This window comes from Eptatretus burgeri, chromosome 15, assembly GCF_056783735.1.
Source record: "Eptatretus burgeri isolate ZD-2024b chromosome 15, Ebu_testis_v1, whole genome shotgun sequence".
Lineage (NCBI taxonomy): Eukaryota > Metazoa > Chordata > Myxini > Myxiniformes > Myxinidae > Eptatretus > Eptatretus burgeri.
Genome location: NC_140975.1, coordinates 43,554,121 through 43,573,713, shown reverse-complemented (window position 1 = coordinate 43,573,713; position 19,593 = coordinate 43,554,121). Strand labels below are relative to the sequence as shown.

Here is a 19,593-nt window from a genome sequence, read left to right as displayed (position 1 = left end):
CAATGGATATACAAATCTCAAACCCTCTAAGGCGCCAGGTACACACACACACACACACACACACACACACACACACACACACACACACACACACACACACACACACACACACACACACACACACACACACACACACACACACACACACACACACACACACACACACACACAACGTAGCTGGTGGTCAGGCTTGCCCATGGTGTCGACGCAACAGTCACTGGATTGGCGCCGGACGAGCTGGCGTTGTGCTCGTCAGGGGCAGAAGACACCGTGGTACTGTTCCTGGTGGTGTCGACCTCCTGGTGTAGGCCCAAGACCGCTCACAGCCGCCAGGGAGCCAGTTCTGGCGCCAAGATGCGAGCAGGAGAGGGAGGCAGGTCCGCCCGCCGTTCGGTCCCGTACTCCGAGCCAGCAGAACTCCAGAGCCAACCGAGGTGAGGCACGAGGCACAGCAAGGCCACGAGACACGACGAATCGAGGAACGAACCAGCGCAACAAGAGAGCACGCTCCGAAACCAACAGCCTCGACCAGACGCTTTCTTTTTATGACTCTTCCTCCTCTTCTTTTCCCAAACAGAACCTTTTTATACTCGAGTCCTCGTCACTTCCAATCGAGCCGTTTTATTGGCCCTCCGCCATCGCCCTCCGCCAATCGTGATCAAGGGGCGGAGCCATCCGCAGCACTGCCCTGTTACGTCACGGCAAGCCTACAGGGAATACTAAAAGGGAATACGCATACACACTTACCCTAACCCGTCTCCCTATCTAATTACGCGACAATTATCATTTCCCCCTTAAAGAAATGGACATTTACTAGACAACTTATCACCACTGAATTGCTACTTATTACATTGAGATCCTGGTACAACTCGAACAGCATGGCATACCTAATTAAACATCCTAATTACCCTTTGAATGCATACCCCCCCCCCTCAGACGTAACAATATATATATATATATATATATATATATATATATATATATATATATATATATATATATATATATATATATATATATATATATATATATATATATATATATATATATATATACAGGGTGAGTCAAAAGTAGCGCCAGATTTCTGTTTTTTCGGCTGTCACATTCTTTCTGGGAAGTCATGTTGTTAATAATTGTCTTGCAGATTATTAATTTTCGTGGTTTATTTATTTTTTATTTTGTTTTGCAGGTTATTGCTGCGAGTTTGGAAAGTTACTGAATTTGCGCCAAATTGAACCATGAATTACCATCAAATGAATCAACGCATTGCGGCCGTGAAACATTCCTACAAATGTAATGAACAACCAACGATGGCGGCATGCCGTTTGGCACAGGAATTCGATATTAACCCACCTCGGCGAAGAAACATACGATTGATTGTCGAGAAATTTGAAGCAACAGGGTCAGTAGCTACTGCAAAGAAGTCCGGTGGTCCGAAAACGGCAACGAATGTAGCTAAGAATGAAGAAGCCATCAGAAGACTGGAACAAAGTCCGCAAAAGTTAACTCGCCGTTTATCTACAGAGTTGGAAGTGAGCCAATCAAGTGTTATCCATATCCTTCACCAGATAAAATGGAAACCTAACATTCCACGCTTCCTGCATGCCCTTCATGATGGAGATGACGACCGCAGTCTTCAATTTTGCAAAGAGTTCTCAGCTAAACTTCACGAAGAGGACACAATGCAAGACAACATCTGGTGGTCAGATGAGGCATGTTTTGAGCTTAATGGCACAATTAACAGACACAATTGTGTCCACTGGGCTGCGGATAACCCAAGAGTGACAGTTGAGAAGGAGCTACATTTACCTGGAGTGACAGTTTGGGCAGCCATATCTCCATTAGGGATAATTGGATCCTTTTTATTTGAGGGATCTATCACTGCAGAAATTTACCTGGATATGCTGCAAACCTTCTTTTGGCCCAGGGTACAAGATCAGGACTGTTATTTCCAGCATGATGGAGCTCCACCTCATTATAGTCAAGGAGCTATTTCCCATGTAGGCCTTAAAATAAGGTCTTGCTCAACCCACACCACATACAAGGTCTGAATGCATATTATGTTAGGGCAACCTCTCCTGAGCAGTTTAAGAGTGGGTGTCACTTCAAATTGTGGTATAGCATTTTTGCTCCAGGCAATTTTGTTTGGTGGGGGGTCAAATAAAGTTTTTTCCATCAATGGGAGAATGTGACCATGGTGGGTTGCTTTCGTTGATTATATCTTTTGAACTGGTTCATTCCAATTATTATACAATGCATGGATATAAAGAGAAGAGATTGGTGCATACATATAAATTACTGTCAGTGAAGTATTAGTCAAAATTCATATGAAGACTCCCATAATGCAACAAACATGTAGTAGAATTCACCTGGCAAATCGAAAAAGTGTGTTTGTGGTTTTGTATTTCTCTGTTTGCTGAATGTCTGTTGAATGCATAATTTTTGTGCCGTTCTCTGTACAAAATGTATTATTCGTGATCTTGAGACAGTTTGCCTGTTAAATATACGTCGCAAGACCGCGTTGGCAAAGAACTTATCCGAAATCATCTATGGTTTGCACCTGTACCATTTTGAAGAGTAATGACTTTCTGCTGATTGTTATAATCACATTTCTTTTCGTTTTAGGTAGTTGAACAGTTCCAAAAGTACCTGGACGTTCATCTTGAAGTATCTTGACCTGTTACTAATTTGTCTTCTGGGCTACAGACTGCAGTCTGTGAGGGATTAAACCTCGTATGATTTTGTAGATTGGATGGAGACATGGATGACGATACCAGCAGTGCTTGCATGCTTCCTGTTTTGCCACCACGAAAATGGAGAAAGAGAACAAACTATGACAAATGTGTACTCTGTCAAGAAGATTCACAGGATGTTCTTCGAAAGGGACAGAGCACTTCCATAGAGAGGCTCATTTCTGCACTGCAGTGCAGGCAAGATGAGCGTTATGAGTGACTGCTTCCAGATTTACAGAGACTACAGACCATGGATATATTCTGGCATTCAAATTGCTACAAGTCCTGCACGAGCAAACACAATCTCGATATTACTGCGAAGAGAAGAGGACCATCTCTGTCGCCGTCTGAAGTTTCGGGATCGGATACGATGGACGCAGATCAGCTCGGGAGACGGTCCAGATCACAGTCGAGTCTTGTAGACTGGTCAAAGTGCATGTTCTGCAAGAATAGGTCCCACAAAAAAGTGACAGAAATGCTGAATGCTTGCACATTTGAAGTGTGTCAATCTATCAAGGATTCTGCTGAAGCTTTAGGCGATGAAGATATGTTGCACAACATCTGGTGGTCAGATGAGGCATGTTTTGAGCTTAATGAGCTTAATCCGTGGAGTAAACGGTGAACTTGTGGCAGCTGAAGCAAAATATCACAAAGTATGCTTTTCAAAGTACACTAGTAAGTCAAACATCAAACATCGCACTTTTAAGGCCAGCGAAAATGAAGATCAATACACCAGCACTTTCCGGGACTTCATTGATGGCCTTAAAACCGATTTGAAGCATGGCAAGGCATACGATATGCGCAATCTTCTCGAAAAATATCAACGTCTTCTCGTAACACACAGTGTTGACCACGAAAAGGCCATCAAATACACAAAGCAGCATTTGAAGCTCAGATTGATGAGGCATTTTGGCGATGAGGTGGTATTCCACCAGCCCCGAATTAGACAGCAATCAGAACTGATGTATACAAGCTCAATATCACTGCAAGATGTTGTGAATGCAGCCTTCAAAAAAACATTTGAGCCCCATGAAGACGAAGATTCTTCCGCTGATGAACAAAAGTTTTTCATCATCAGATATATTCAGGTTCACTCCATTGTAAACAGCCTGGGTCCAGAGCTGTGCACCACACTTCCAGCATATCATGCACTGACTGGTTGCGATAGCACTTGTTCTCTTTCTGGTATAGGCAAGAAGTCCTCGTTCGGAATACTCCGCAAAAGCCCTGAGCACCAGAAAGGACTGCAAAATCTCGGACAGACGCCGTCCGCTACCGAAACTACAAATAGTGAGCTGTATCCGTTGTATCCGTGCTCTGTATCCATGCTCGAATCCGTTGACATCGGCTTGTCACGAGCCGCATTCGTACCTTTGACACTTTTCCTCTCGTCCATGAGGCATCACCAAGTACTCTGTGTCTTGTCTGTATGTTGTCTAAGGTTTATCTCGCTAGGGTTCACTTCGAAACCCGTAGCTCCCAAGTTAAGAGCGGGTTATAGATTAATTATAACGTTCGTGAATGTTTTGCTTGTGTCGTGCTCCCCGATGTGTCCCCAATAAATCTGGCTGATTCATATGAAAGTTGCCGCCTTGAGTTTATTAGTGCCGTGCTGAGGAACAATTCGCTCGATTTGTATTTAAAACCAAAATGGTCACGGACTGGCAGACTTCGCTCGGTCTCTGACAAACCCAGTCTGTAACCGAGGTCTATTTCCACAACTGGCGAGGCACAGGTGTACTTTGGTATCGTGATCTGAGGCGCGTAACCCGAGACCTGTGCCGAGCCAGCCGGTGCTATAACCCCGGAGACGGCGGTGCTGTGAAGTGACGCCGAATCTTCAACATTTGGCTGTCAAGAATAGGGTGCGAATCCCGCCACCGCCGAATCCTTAACAATATCACGTGCTTTTGACACGGTCTGGCACCCTGTCCTGCACAGCAAACTCTCTTCCTATGGTATCCAAGGCCATCTCCACTCATGGCTCGCAGACTTCCTCTCCTGTCGCAGTCAACGTATGGCCCAAAATGGAGTTCTTTCATCCCCTCTTCTTGTCCAGGCTGGAGTTCCTCAAGGTAGCGTTCTGGGCCCTGTTCTTTTTCTCGTTTTCATCAATGATCTCTCCGACTCTCTGGAAAATCCTCTATATCTCTTTGCTGATGACTCCACCCTCTGCCGTACCATCGATCTTCCCTCAAACCGGCAAGCAGCAGCTTCTTCGCTCACTGCAGATCTGGGTAAAATCACAAACTGGTCCAACACGTGGAACATGTCTATCAATCCGGACAAATCTCACACTCTCACAATGTCTCTCCGAAAGGACTGTTTAGAAAACGCCCCCATCCACTTTCTCAACAATCCTCTGGAAGAAGTCCTTTCTTTCAAGCTTCTGGGTCTCACCATCTGCCATGACCTTTCCTGGGAAAGCCACATTTCAAACCTCGCCTCTAAAGCCAGTCGCTGAATGGGAATCCTCCGTCGTGCAAAGTCCTTCCTTGGCACACCTGAGCTCCTGACCACTTACAAAGCTTTCGTCCGCAGCCTGATGGAGTACTGCTCTCCCCTATGGGCTGGTGCTCCTGTCTCCCACCTTTCTCGGCTTCACGCTGTGGAATCCAAGGCATTTCGGATCATTGGCATCTCCCGCAATGAAGCTGAGTCTTTGGGCCTCTCACTCTCTCACTGCAGGCTGGTCGGTGGTCTTTCTGTCCTCTACTGTCTCTTCTCCAGCCTCACCCCCCTGCTCTCTCTGCGATTTGTCCCCACATTTCCGCAGGGCGCTCAAGGTCTGCCAACAACCCTCTTCTGGTAAAACTACCAAAATCATGAATCACTGCTCACCTTCACTCTTTCATTCCTCTTTTTTCCCACCTTTGGAATAAACTCCCTCACTCTATTCAATCCCAGTCTTCCCTGCAGGCCTTGAAAACTGCTGTTCACCACCACCTCTTATCATCCCCCAACCAAATCCTCGATCTTTTCTACCCCCGATAATCCACCCAAATCCACCTCCTTCAAATTCCCTGCTTTCCTTCCTGAAAGTCCCTGTAATGTCCATCGTGTATTCCCCATGTTCCCTGCCCCATCCCTCTCTTTCTTCCACAGATCTCCAAATGCCTCTGTTCCCCACTGTTTTGTCCTTCCCACTCCCGCCCCTCTTGTCTCATGCCCGCCTTGCTATGCGTTGTGTGTTCGCTCTGACACGAGCTTCGACAAGGTATTTAAAATATACCATCAGAGATGGGGAATCTCCCGCCATTGAATGAAAAAGGTCATACATATTCCAGATAATGAGGGAGGTGAATTGGAAACAAGACACCATTTGGTCATCATCTCGAAAAAGTTCCCCAGGGGTGAGGAACGGAGTAGCCAAAAAGAATTTAAATCAGATAAGCGGTTTTCCATTTATTACAAAAAAACATTTTTTTCAAGATGGCCGCCCCAGTCGGCCATCTTGGATCCGGCCACGCCCAAAATCAATAGGGTTCTTCCTTTTCAGGTGGTACATGTGTTACCTGAATTTCAAATCGATATGGCGAACAGTTTACGAGTTATCGCACTCACAGCTATACATGTTGACGCCCGGACGGATGGACGGACGGACAGCCGGACGCCCTGGATGACAACAATATCCCCCTTCCGCCACGCGGCAGGGGATAAAAAACCAGCAACTTCCAGCTAGATAAGCTTAGGATGGAAAGCCTGACAAGGAGATTTCAGCAACTCACCTTTCCCTTGTCATACTGCAAGTCCCATTTGTCAAGTTGCCGTTGATGGCGTGCCTTCCGCGCGTCCGATTCCGCATCGAGGCTCAAGCGAGACCTCTCTCCATCCCAAGACAGCACTGATGTGAAGAAAATTAGGCCTCATTTTCATCCAGGAACATAAGGGAAGCTCGCTGTCTAAGAATCTCTGACAAGTTTTCCTTCAACATGTTGTATGATAAAACCGAATGATCCTCAAAGTGTAACAAAATTACACGGCACGTGCTAAAGATTAATGTATTTAATAACAGGCATGTTCATTATTATAGAGCTTTGCAACCTCCACTGCTTGTGTGACAAGGTGGTATTTGAGCTTGCCATGTTAATCTGCAAACCTAAAGTTACCAGGAAAACCTCTGCTTATCAAGCTAACTCAGCAACCCTCATCAAAGGCATGGAAATGAACACACCCTCAGCACCGTATGCTTTGTCGTATTTGTATTTCAGAAGGTTAGACACCACGTCGTTATCACGGTCGCTCCGTTCTGTCGCTCCAGCATCTTTAGGCCCCATGCCATGTTGTCCACTCACAATGCCGTTCACATGTCGGTCCCAGCGCACACTCGGCACTGTGGAAGCCGTGATAAAATCATGCAAGGGCATCAAGTTCGAATGCATCCTGAATATGAGGTCCAATGAGTGAGATAAACATTTCCCCCTCAATCATCAAAGGCTAGTAAGAACAAGCAAGTCGATTGGAGAAAGACATGATCCAGCATTATAGAAAGACCCTGTTGTACTCTTCTGAGAGCCATTACATAACTTGAAAAAGGAACAACATAAAAATCCCAACATATGTTGACAAGAAAACGGCAAAATATCGGTGATCGAGATGCAAGAACGTACCAGATCTTCGAGGCGTGCCGAATATAGAGACATCCATGGTATCCTCCACAATTTCTTCATTTGATGTCCCATTCAGAGTCTCCGAGTCAGCTCGGTGATCACTGAGCCGAAATAGCTTGCAGCTCCCATTTTCTTGTTTATTCTGAATTGTTGAGCTTGAGTCTGTCATCTCTGCCATCACCACCTCTTTTTTGCTCTTCTTCTTCTTCTTCTTCTTCTTTGACCTTTCTTCAGAATCAGAATCTTCATGTTGAGTCCTCTTCCTCTTGTTGCGATTCTTCTTAAACTGGGGTGTCTTTTGCAATGCGATACCGAATGGAGTTCTGGATTGGAACAGGAAGGCAAAATCCATTGTTTTTTTTGTAACTCGAATGTTAGCATGAAGGAATAAACTGTATACAATAGTGATAATAAATATAGCATGCAGGTCATACAGTGTAATATTCAATTTGCCTCGGTACTCAATTTCTAAATATGTACTAAAGGATATTTACCTCCACCACCAAAGGTGGAAGGAGGTTATGTTTTCACCTCTGTCTGTCTGTCTGTCTGTCTGTCGCCTATAGGTCACAATTGAAAACCAATCTTCAGGAAGGTTCACCACATGGTAGAGTTTGTCATATGCAAGAAGCCTATTGTTTTTGAGGTCAAAATGTCAGCATAGGCCAGAGGTCAACAACTTTGTCAAATTTCTAAAATCCTCAATTTTCATCCAATTGACTTGGAGGTTGAATTCAATGACCAAATACGTAACTGCTTTTCAAATTTAAATTATTTTTGAGGTAAAATTTGGTTTATGGATTTTGCAAGTATCGTGCTCCGCACGACATCGTCTTCTTGTTTGTTTGTTTGTCTGTGTGTGTGTGTGCAGGATATCTCAAAAAGTTGTGGACAGATTCGGATGAAACTTGGTGGGCAGGTTGGGTGTGTGACAAGGACAAACTGATTAGATTTTCGTGAGGAACCAGATCCGGTTACGAGAATTTTTAAAGTGATTCTTCACCATTGAGAGATTGGGCCAAAATGATAAATAACATGACATTTTAAAAATGTATTGGGCCCAATATGTTCTCATGGATCAGGAACTGTGTTGCAGAATTATGCGCTCCACCGAGTGCCCTTCGAGTTTCAAATAAAGTTGACAATGAGTGACAAAGAATAGTCAGACAGGTTGGGGCGTAAGTAGCACACTTACCTTTGAGCTGTCAAGTCTACATTAGATTCCTGACAACTATAAACCGTCACTCTGGTGCTTCACAGGCAGGTGTTGCACTAATGAGTACACTGCCTGTTAGATGGGAGGTTAATATGTGTGTTGCAAAGGCTGCTGCTCGTATTCGCTGGTAGGTATTAAAGATCCCATGGTGTCTTTCACAAGAATATCCCCTTGTGTTTGGCACCATAGTCAAATTTCTGCCCTGGCTATGCTTAGAGTCGAGCAATGTTATTGCTTGTATTCTCTGCAGTTGTATTGTTGCGAATCTGGAAGCCATGAGCACACAGACATTCAGGTTCCTTTAGCTTAGTTATTTTGACAAGTATGTGTTTCTAGTTAAAATCCATCCCCTAGTCTAATGGGTGAATAAATGTAAATGTGCTGTGAAGTTATTTTGATAGTCAGGGTTTTCTTTTATTTAACACCAACGATAATAACAACACCAGCGATAACAACTCCAAGAAATGGGATGCGACAGCCCCCACCCAACGCTGAGCGAACTGAATTCCATTCCCTAATATGGACATGAATCGGCTCGTTTGGGGACTCCAAGAAATGGGATGCGACAGCCCCCACCCAACGCTGGGCGAATGAGTCACGCCGGAAGCAAGCCGCGCCCGAGAGGGATAAGAAGAGAACGGAGAGACAGAAATTGGTTCTTCTGCTTCTTGTTCGTGGGTCTTGTTCACTCTGTTCTGGTTCGGTTCTTTTGCTCTTCTTGGTTGGTGGTTCTTCAGGGGAATCGACGCAGCGGATTGGGAAGGATCGGCGCCTCGTCTCACCAGCGCGTGTTCCGGAGCAACAGGGGATCTGCCGGAGCTCGGGAAGCTGATCGCGGCTCGCGGTGGTTGGATTCAGCTTGCCCTCGCTGCTGCCGGTCCGAACAGCTCGAAGACCACACGAGGTGGACAGGTCCGAGGCAGAATCTGGTCTTCAGCTTGTCCTTTCCATCGGAGCTGGAGGCCTTAATAAAGACCATTGTTGGTGTGATTCTTTGGGTGTGTGCGTATGTGTGTTTGTGGCGCTAGTATAGTAAGTAGTGAATTGTTAAGTGCCTTGCTGTACATACGTGCTTATTAATATTCGGTTTAACTCTGCCCTTATGTGCTCCACTCATCCCCAATTGTGAATAAATACCCTGATTGTTGAATGTTTCAGCTCGTTCGCGTCTATTGTTTCATTGGCTTCGCGTGCTGCATGTTGGAAAATTAGCCAGGCCGTTGCCGTTGTAATGGGATATTTGGGACCGACGGATCTCGGCGATCAAACCGCTCGGATCGCACATGGAACGAGTATGCTAAGCGGCTCGTTCCGTACGGGAGCCGTCGAGTGTAAAATTCCCCGGTAGGTCGGACCACGTGGGTATTTAGGTAAATTGAAATTGGCAATCGACCCTACCCCACGTGGTCTGTCTATTGGCGAACTTCGGTCCAAAAAGGGACCCGTACTTTTCCGGAGTTTTCCGAAGAAGTAAGATCTAAATTCCGGGCGATCGGTCGAGCTCGCGGCCGACGCCCGGCTCCGCAACAGTATAACCTCGTCACGATTGACTCGTCAAAATCACGACGACACACTACAATAAATATATACTTTCAAAATGTCGTAATTCAAAAGCGGGCAACGGGAAGACTATCAAACCAATGTCGAACTGACAATGCGAGAAAATCTCAGCAAGATCCACTTGCTCTATTTGTGGTGAAAAACAGGATGGAGGCGACAATTCATTGTAATGTGCACACGTCTAAAGGAGCTTTAAAGCTTGCTCATGGGGAGGAAGGGGGGACACACACAAAAAAGAACTGTCATGTGCAAATACTTTCCTCACAGTCAATCGCCCTACACTGTACAACCGCAGACCACTCATTGCAATACACGAAGATGTCACACTTGTCTATTGCGGGTCAAGCACTTTGTGTCAAAAGAGTTGTAAAATAATAATAATGATGAACGCTTTGAATTGAAAACTGGGGAAAATGTTTGCAGGTTTTGATTGGTGTGGATTGGAAAGTACAAACGACGTACAATTTCTTTCATGCAAAAAACCCCCTCATTAACCCACCTAAATCCCTCTTCCTTCCAATTTTCCCTCCTTGGAGTTTCCTTCTGTATCCATCTTCTCCACCCCATGCATCCTCTGTGTCCAACTTGTCCACCTCATGCATGCATGTTTTGCATCCTGTTTTTGTCTGTTACATCCTGATCCGTTCAGTGGACTAGCTCTTCAATGAGCCTCGACTATGTATGAAAAAAAATATTCAAACACGGAGAACTAGACATCGTGACGTATCCACAAAAAAAAGTCTTGGGGTCGGGGTGGGTTTCTTGGACATGATCCCACCAACTCAGGGGTCTGGGAAGAGGTCCGGAAGCTCCGGGCGGATGAGATCTCACTTGCCTCCCTCATTCCCCCGCTCCCCACCCCCGGGGACCCACAAAGATAAATTAATAATAAAATAGAATAAATAAAACAATCATATGGATGACATCTCCACAAATGAAGGCTCTATCTAATCTATGCATCAATGTAAGGCAATCAGTTTCAGTGTTTAAACAGCCTGGCATTGCGTTGCAGCGCAATAAAGTGAAAAGATGGTGCCAATCCATCATCGGCTTCCACGTATCCCTCAGCAAGACTTAGGAGATGGCAGGATAGCCTCGACTCTGAAAGGTATGCACACTCATCTCCAAAGCTGAGTGTTTCATTTCAGACACAACTACAAGCTGTCATCCCGGTGTTTTGCATGCAGGCCGAGGCATAAATATGTGTGCCACGCAGCGGAAGGACATTTAACTGGGCATCCCATCTGCTAGTATTATTTGGTGGATGTTAAAGATCCCACAGTGCCCTACGCGAAGAGTAGGTGAGCTATCAATGTACCCGAAACAAATTCAAAATTCCTACCTTAACCTACAGGGGGCACTGCATCAGCTGCGCCACTAACAAATGGTGCTACCCACAGCCATGTGCTGGAAAAAGCAAAAGAAAAAGAAAAAGAAAAAGAAAAAGAAAAAGAATAAGAAAAAGAATAAGAAAAAGAATAAGAAAAAGAAAAAGAAAAAGAAGAAGAAGAATAAGAAGAAGAAGAAGAATAAGAAGAAGAAGAAGAATAAGAAGAATAAGAAGAAGAATAAGAATAAGAAGAAGAAGAAGAAGAAAATAAGAAGAAGAAAATAAGAAGAAGAATAAGAATGGCACAGAAATGTACCGTTTGATTGTGAAAACTGATCAAGTCAGAAGTGGACTCACAGCAAGTCGGGAGAGACATCGCCACATCCTGCGGTACCGTTGTAGTTGTCCGTCAAACTATTGTCTCTCCACGTATCATTCCGTGCTTTCTTCTGCTTGATGTTCACATGCTCCTTCGCTGATGGATCATGCAACGACTCACTCGTGTCTATGCTGTTCAACAAAGATAACAAGATTTGATTTAAACAATGTTCGGCCATGCGATAAAAGAAATAAAGAATTAAAGCTTCGATCAATCCCGGATGTGAAACGTGGAAAGCAATACCTCTCAGCTCTGTTAATTGGGAAGATTTCACCATTTGCTTTCACCTCAACCACTTCTTTCTCACCATCCGCCAAACAGCTTATCGGAACGCTTCTCTCTTCATGCTCTTCGCCCGTCAAACGAGTCGTCTTTTTGTATGCTCTCTCACGATCATTAAACACATCATTTGTAAGTTTCCGACTCTTGGAAGCTTCACGAGCAAAACGTGCATCTCGAGTGACTTGCCATTGCTCATCGGAAATTGTTTTCCCGGTCCGAGCCAAGTTACGACTCAGAATCCGCACAGGCTTGCGCCACTGCCTGCGTGCATTCTTCAACACTCTGTCTTTCCGTAGATCATTCCTCTTTTGCCTCTCTTTGCTCTCCCATTCGACCTTCTTGCAGTTCTCTTGCTTCTCCTCCTTTCCATTAAAAATATTTTTATCTGTGTCACACAATTCAATTGAATTCTGCCTTTTTGTCTTCTTTCTCTCAATGATTTTGGTGATTTCCCGCTTCGCAGGAAAAGCACCGTTCTCATGCCTGGACCGGATTGCTGAGGAATCGCCAGAAGGTCGACATGAAGACAAAAACTCCAAATCAATCTTCCCGAGATACCTTGAGTCCTTGCTGTCGATAAAATATATGATGGGAGATCAAAGGTAAGGTGCAGAAAACTTGTGGAAAAAAAAGTGTTTAGACAGGAAACTACGCGACAACAGACGTGAGTTACAAAACACTGCGTCACATAAACCGAACATTCCAGGCCAGACAGTGTTCAAATAAAAGGATGAAACAAAAAGAATCACTTTCCTGTTCCAATTCATCATCATTGTTGGCAGTATACCCACTGGAGATATTTATATTACTAATCGCCAAACAGAACTCACAAAGTTCAATTAATACCGACAATTGAAGCTTAAATTGGCTTACTTTATTGAAACTATGGCTTTCAAAATTTGTAAATACCTACTTACAAATTATGCAAAAAATAAATGAATAAACGAGTAAATAAATTAATAAATGTCCACAAATGCTAAAGAAAATTCAGTGTTTATTCAGTCAATCGGACATACCGCTTTGGATTTCCGATATGACTGCACACATGCCACTCAACACAATCCACTGGAGCTACACGATCTGCCCGATACTGCTCCACATTCCAACCCAGCACAGTATTTGACCGCATCTGGAGGGGAAAAAAAAAATCAAATGAAAATTCAAAGGTCAATGACCAGGAAAGTGGTTGAGGAACGATTTTGCAATGGAGGACATTAATGAAGATATCTAGGACCATAAGATATCTCGTCATATCTTACGATTTTCAGGTGCAATATCAAAGGTAAATAACACAACACATTGGTAATTGTGCGTTTTCAACATTGGGCTACCATTTTTGGATGAGGCAGTGTTGAGCAGTTATTCAACGTGGCTAACTGAGTGCCTTTCATTGAACTGCAGGAGTTCCGGTGACCACAGTCACTGCCATTGTTCAAGACTTGTGAAACGCGCCCCTGTCCTTTGGGCTTGTGAGCAACGACCGGGAGTGCCTTGCTGCTTGTACGCTTCGTTTCCAAAGGCAAGACTGCCTGGATGGCCGGTAGAGTGAGTGTTGAAGACTTGTTTTGGTTGGAGCTTGCAACAGTGTTAGACAGAGGCACATTTCCAGCCTTGGACACTTGGGAGGCCACAGCGTTGAATGGAGAGACGTGAGTGGTGGCGGTTGAGGGCTGCATCGCTGGTTTGATGCCACACAAACCTGCTGCCTCTTTAATGCTCGAGCCTCTGGAAACGTCAAAAGGAAAAATGAGGAGATGAAAGTACAATACAACAAATGTAACACAAGATTCCTGAGCGAAAAGCATGACGATGACAATTTATCGAGTTAGGAATCTAACCCAGATTAGAAAGCACAAAAGGTAAGCACACAACTTCTGCATTATCCTGCCAGCCCTTGTCCATCATTACTCCAACCAAAATCCCATATTATATTGCAAATCTTTTTTGTTCACATTCAACAAAAAAACAAACAGTGACTGCAAGTTTTCCAAGATGTGATTCTTCCCCCGCCCCCCGCCCCCCCAGTCTTTTTTTTTTGGGGGGGGGAGACAAAGTCAAATCCATGCATCCATTGAATATATTGAAGAGCAACACAAAGTTTGAGAAACAAATGGTACTTAAATTTATTTGAGTAATACCAGAAAAAAAAGAGCAAAGGTAAGGCAAACAAGGAAGTGTCACAAGAAGAAAAGATAAGGAATAAAGGCAAACTTACACCGATACTTAGTGCAGTACAGCTACCTCGCGCACTATTGCAACGAATGTTGAACAGACAAGTTATTTGGGATTTGCAAAATACCTGTACACATTTCTATTTTTATTCACGCGTTATTTTGTTTCTTTTTGTGATCATAATATAATTTGACAAGTGTCTGTTTGTGGGTTTGTTTGTTTGACTTCTATGCACTCTTCTGCCAAAACACGGAATGAGTTTAAACACTGGTAGTAGTACTCGGCGTGTGCAAGGGGAGGTTTTAGGCAATAAATATGTATAAATAATCCCAGGTGTTCAAGATGGTGGAAGGACCTCAATCCTCTCTATGTAAATGTGTATCGTATAGTGCTGCCTGGTGGGACAGGGAAGAATTATCCCAGGTATTAAGAAGAAGGTATTAAAAGTACACCATTCTGGAAGAATTATCCCATCTGCAATTCCAGGGGAAATATCCCGTCCATAAGGACAGGTTCTTCACTACAGTTTGGGATATTCGATAGTTCCTTCATTAGTTTTTTGTCATCACAACCCTGATGTCATGCCACGTATCAATTTTGGCCCTATCTCTCAATGGTGAAGAATCACTTTAAAAAAAAAAAAAAACTTCTCGTTTCCAGATCCACATTCGGATCTTCACCAAAATCGAACTAATTTATCCTTGCCACACCCAACCTGTCGACCAAGTTTGGCCGAATCCGTCCACAACTTTTTGAGATATTGTACTATATATCGTTTTAGCCCGATCTCTCAATGGTGAATAATTACTTTAAAAAATTCTAGTCGTCGGATCCATCCATCCATCGATTGGGACCATACTCTGTGTAGAGCGTTGGTGCTGCTTAAGCAGTCTCCTTGGCTATTGGGCACAATCCTGGACAGGTCACCACTCCGATACAGGATACCAGGAAGCTGGCACTCATTTTGCCGACCTTGAAAGGATGATGGGCAGAGTCAACACCACCTGGTATTAATTCAACAGCCGAGTGGGATTTGAACTCAGGATACTAGGATCACAAGCCCACCACCCGAACCATTAAGCGAACACCAGGCATAGTAGTCGAATCCAGATCCGGATCTTCACCAAAATCTAATCAGTTCGTCCTTGTCACACACCCAACCTGTCCACAAAATTTCATCTGAATCCGTCCACAACTTGGAGATATCCTGCACACAGACAAATCGACGGAAAGGGGTTAAAACATAACCTCCTTCACCTTCAGTGGCGGAGGTAACGAGCCTTTCCCATGCAAACTAAAATAATCAAAGAAATAAAAGCATTCTAAAATCCCTTTTTTTAACATTTCATTTTTAACTTTCATTCGTAAAAGTTTGCACAAATGGATCTCCTGTAAGTATAAGCAAATGATTGGCAAAAGGTTAAAACATTAAGTCTGCTGGAAATATTGATGAGTCGGACAGACCTGACGTAAAATAAAACGTATGCCTGCTTGCCCAGGACTTTGCCAATTTGAGTCTGACAGACCCACGCATCGTTCATTTCATACCACATTCCGTTGCTGGCCTGCAAGGAAGGACACACAATGGCCAGCATTCTACATTACAATAAAAACACAACAATAAAGAACATTTCATCGGTTTCGCGTTGAAGCCTCCCAAAGCTGGCACAGCTTGACACTTACCCAGCTCAAAGTCTGACCACATTTGAACCCCTGAGAAGAAGTTATTCAAGCTACAACATAAGCAAGAACTTTTGATAAAGAAGGATCCAAAGTTCAGATTCCTATTGAGAATCGCATTCATCTCCCAACAAAGATCAGAATCGGCTTCAAATATGTTGTTCACAACCGCCATCAACACAAAAGGTGAACTGACCTTGAATGATTACTTTTGTGCAGTTAACTCAATTTGGCTCAGTAAACGGGATATGCAAATTTGTAATCGACCGGCCAACCTCTGGACAATGATGCTGTGCAGCGATATCCAGATACAATTCTGAGATGAGATTCCGACCTCCAGAAATATGCTTAATAAAAGTTTTGATGCCTTTTTTGTTAAAAGTTGTCGACCATGCTAAAAAGTATCACGATGGCCAAGGCTTCAGATCAACCCGGTTGACATGAACACAAGCCTTAGGACCAATCAGTTGGTACGTATTTTGGGAGTTAAACGGTTTAAGAGATATTTGCATTTTTCTTCAGAATTTTCTTTGCAATTTCCGTTACAATTTCCTTTTGATCTTTACAACACCATAACTCATGAATCGGTAAGTATTTTGTCTCCGTCTCTGGTTTTTGAAAGTGTACAGAGAGGCCATTTTTGAAGAAAATTAAAATTTGACCTTAATATTTGACTCTGAAGGTCGAATGCCACGATGTCAACCAGGTCAATCTGAAACCTTGGCCCATGTGATACATGGTCAACCATGCTAAAAGAAAGTAACAAAAAATTCCATCAAAAGTTTATTTCAGGGTTTTGGCCGGTCAACCGTCTCAGAGGCTGATTTAAAAGACAAACCATTTTCAACAGTAAAGAGCGAAACAAGACTGGACACCAAATTTAACGGTCCCCAAGATATGCATGTACGGTCAACCCTCGTCCAACGCGAGGGATACGTTCCTGGAAAATGTGTTTGGTAAAATTTGTGTTCGAGAAGTCGGGAATAGACGTACGCAATCCTAAACATAAGGGCAATATCCCTGGGCACTCACCTGGTAGCAGCTGGATAAGATAACTAGGGAACCAGTGGTAGGCGTAGATGATCCACAAAATATACAATGGAGAAGAAAGTAAATACCTAAATTAATTTTTAAGAAAGTAAATTAATTTTTAATGCCGTGAACAAACTTTGGTACATCACAGGTAATGAAGGTTGTTGTCAAGTTTCATAGAATTTGAGTGTATGGTTTCTGAGAAGAAGTTGCAAGTACTATATATGTGGACGGGCGGACGGACGGACGGACAGACGACGTGCCATCCCATAAACTTCCTGGAACCAAGTTCCAGGTGAGCTAAAATTCTGATAATTCCTGGGGGGAAATCGGGGAACTTTCCATCTTGCCAACGGCAAATACAGGTGTACACGTTTTTTGTTTAATATAAACTTCATAATGAATGCTGTACTGCATGTATGTTAACGAAAGAAACAATAAAACATTACATATTGTGACGTCCACGGGACTTGAACAGTCCCGCCAACGTAGAATGAGCCGAAACGATGGAGGCGATTTATTTTTATATAACCCAAAGATGGCGGTTCTCATCGCTCTACCGCAAACAGGACGAGGAAGGTGGCACGAGTCACTTTTCACTGAGTTGATGATGTTTATTCTTTTTACTATTAACCAGAAATAACAAGACTCGGCAAGAAAAGGGATCCGGGGCGATTCGACGGGATGGTGTGGGATCGGGCGTGGGGAAAAACACAGACAATACCAATGAATATACAGTTCTCAATCCCTCTAAGGCGCCAAGCAGACACACACACACAAAACGTAGCTATCTCTGGTGGTCAGGCTGGACCGTGGTGTGGACGCAACTGTCCCTGGATCGGCGCCGGACGACCCGGCCTTGCTCTCCTCAGGGGGGGGCAGGAGAAACTGCGGTACTGTCGACCTCCTGGTCCTGGCCCAAGTCCGCCCACAGCTGCCAGGGAACCAGCTCCCGCACCAAGCCGCGAGCAGGAGAGGGAGGCAGGTCCACCCGCCGCCCGACCCCGCTCTCCGAGTCAGCAGAACCCCAGAGCCAACCGAGGTGAGGCACGAGGCTCGGCAAGGCTCCCAGGCACGATCAAGAGCACGATCAACTCAGCACAGCAACCAGGACGCTCTCTGCCAGCACAGGTTCCACATCAAAAAAACACGAGTGTTCTGGTAGTAAACTTCTTCTTCTTCCTTTTCGACCCCGAACAGAACCTTTTTATCCTTCTGCCCTCGTCACTTCCAATCGAGCCGTTTATTGGCCCACTGCCGTCGCCTTCTGCCAATCGTGATCACGGGGCGGAGCCATCCGCTGAACTGTCCTGTGACGTCACGGCCAGTCCTCAGAGAATACCAAAAGGGGTTTACGCAGACACACTTACCCTATCCCGTGTCCCTATCTAATTACGTGACAATTATCATTTCCCCCTTGAAGAAATGAACATTTACTAGACAACTTATCACCACTGAATTACTACTTATTACATCGAGATCCTGGTAAACTCGAACAGCATGGCATACCTAATTAGACATCCTAATTACCCTTTGAATGCATACCCCCCCTCAAACGTAACAATATCAATGACGTACGATATAAATACCATAAAAAATAAAAAAAAATACTGTAGTACCCTTTTCATTCCCTTGCACATCGATGCACACATTTACCAACTATTCTATCTTGCCAATGGCACTTGGCTCACTTTGTGCGATGGCATTTGCGCAGTCACGGATCTTAGCCTCACTAGCACGACTCATTCACTTCAATATCACGGGCGACTGCAGACACACTAATGTCGCCACTCAACTTGCATCATCACTTTACGGGATCAGTTTTCTTCATTACCAACTGGAGATGTATGAAGTTGACGCCATACTTTGAACATAAAGCTCCGCGTAATGTTTACCACACGACGACGTGAGGACGGAAGAGGCAAGGTGGGCCTGTAGGTGCGCTAAATTCAAACGGTGTGAAATCAAATTTTATCCGTCTTGGGCAAAGTGCGTCACATATATTTAGACATGGATAAGCAAATTCACATTGCTGAAACCCGCATTGGACGAGGGTCCCCTGCACTTGCAAAGATCATTTACTCAACAAAGACATAACATGATATGAAGTTGTCATTGCACAATACTGTATATACAGGGTGTCCAGAAATGAATATACCACAAAGAACATTGAATAGTTATATCATTATTTGAGATACTGACGTAAATTTGATTTGAATACATACAATAGACTTGTAAGTTTTACTATTCTGTGAATACTGATCGGTATTTTCTGATGTAATGACAAGTGCTCAAGAGAAAGCAAAAATTGGGAGACTTGTACATGAATGTGTTACAATCATTCACGCCCAAAGACGTTTTCAGCTCAAATTGTTAAAAATGTTTTTAAATCAAACTTTGTCAGAACGCTGGATTGGTCCAGGAGGACTTATGAAATGGCCTGCTCGTTCACCCGACTTAACACCTTTAGATTTTTATCTCTGGGTTTTTTTCTTCTTAAAGTAAAGTCTACACTAGCAAACCAAGGGACCTTGAAGAACATAAATATCATATTGTTGATGCCGTGTCGTCCATCCCTACAGCTGTTGGAATTTTTTTTC

At 44.0% G+C, this 19,593-nt stretch overlaps 2 protein-coding genes across 6 annotated transcripts in view; one reads left to right on the top strand and one right to left on the bottom strand.

Moving 5' to 3' along the window:
- LOC147012065 (uncharacterized) overlaps nucleotides 1–4,828 on the top strand; it is a 42,863-nt gene extending 38,035 nt beyond the window's left edge. Inside the window, exon 2 of one of the 2 annotated variants that reach the window (XM_085858208.1) lies at nucleotides 1,190–4,828. In XM_085858208.1, coding sequence (XP_085714334.1) covers nucleotides 3,272–4,294 — 1,023 coding nt within the window. In that variant the 5' untranslated portion in view covers nucleotides 1,190–3,271 and the 3' untranslated portion in view covers nucleotides 4,295–4,828. The remainder of the gene's footprint in view (nucleotides 1–1,189) is intronic. The other variant, XM_085858209.1, reaches the window with a different exon arrangement.
- Nucleotides 1–19,593, bottom strand: part of LOC147012064 (ubiquitin carboxyl-terminal hydrolase 36-like) — a 105,641-nt gene that overhangs the window by 29,333 nt on the left and 56,715 nt on the right. For 3 of the 4 annotated variants that reach the window (XM_085858206.1, XM_085858204.1, XM_085858205.1), the window contains 8 exons: nucleotides 15,746–15,846; nucleotides 13,441–13,834; nucleotides 13,126–13,238; nucleotides 12,071–12,679; nucleotides 11,806–11,958; nucleotides 7,343–7,665; nucleotides 6,907–7,065; nucleotides 6,461–6,576 (listed from right to left, as the gene is read on the bottom strand). In XM_085858206.1, coding sequence (XP_085714332.1) covers nucleotides 6,461–6,576; nucleotides 6,907–7,065; nucleotides 7,343–7,665; nucleotides 11,806–11,958; nucleotides 12,071–12,679; nucleotides 13,126–13,238; nucleotides 13,441–13,834; nucleotides 15,746–15,846 — 1,968 coding nt within the window. The remainder of the gene's footprint in view (nucleotides 1–6,460; nucleotides 6,577–6,906; nucleotides 7,066–7,342; nucleotides 7,666–11,805; nucleotides 11,959–12,070; nucleotides 12,680–13,125; nucleotides 13,239–13,440; nucleotides 13,835–15,745; nucleotides 15,847–19,593) is intronic. The other variant, XM_085858207.1, reaches the window with a different exon arrangement.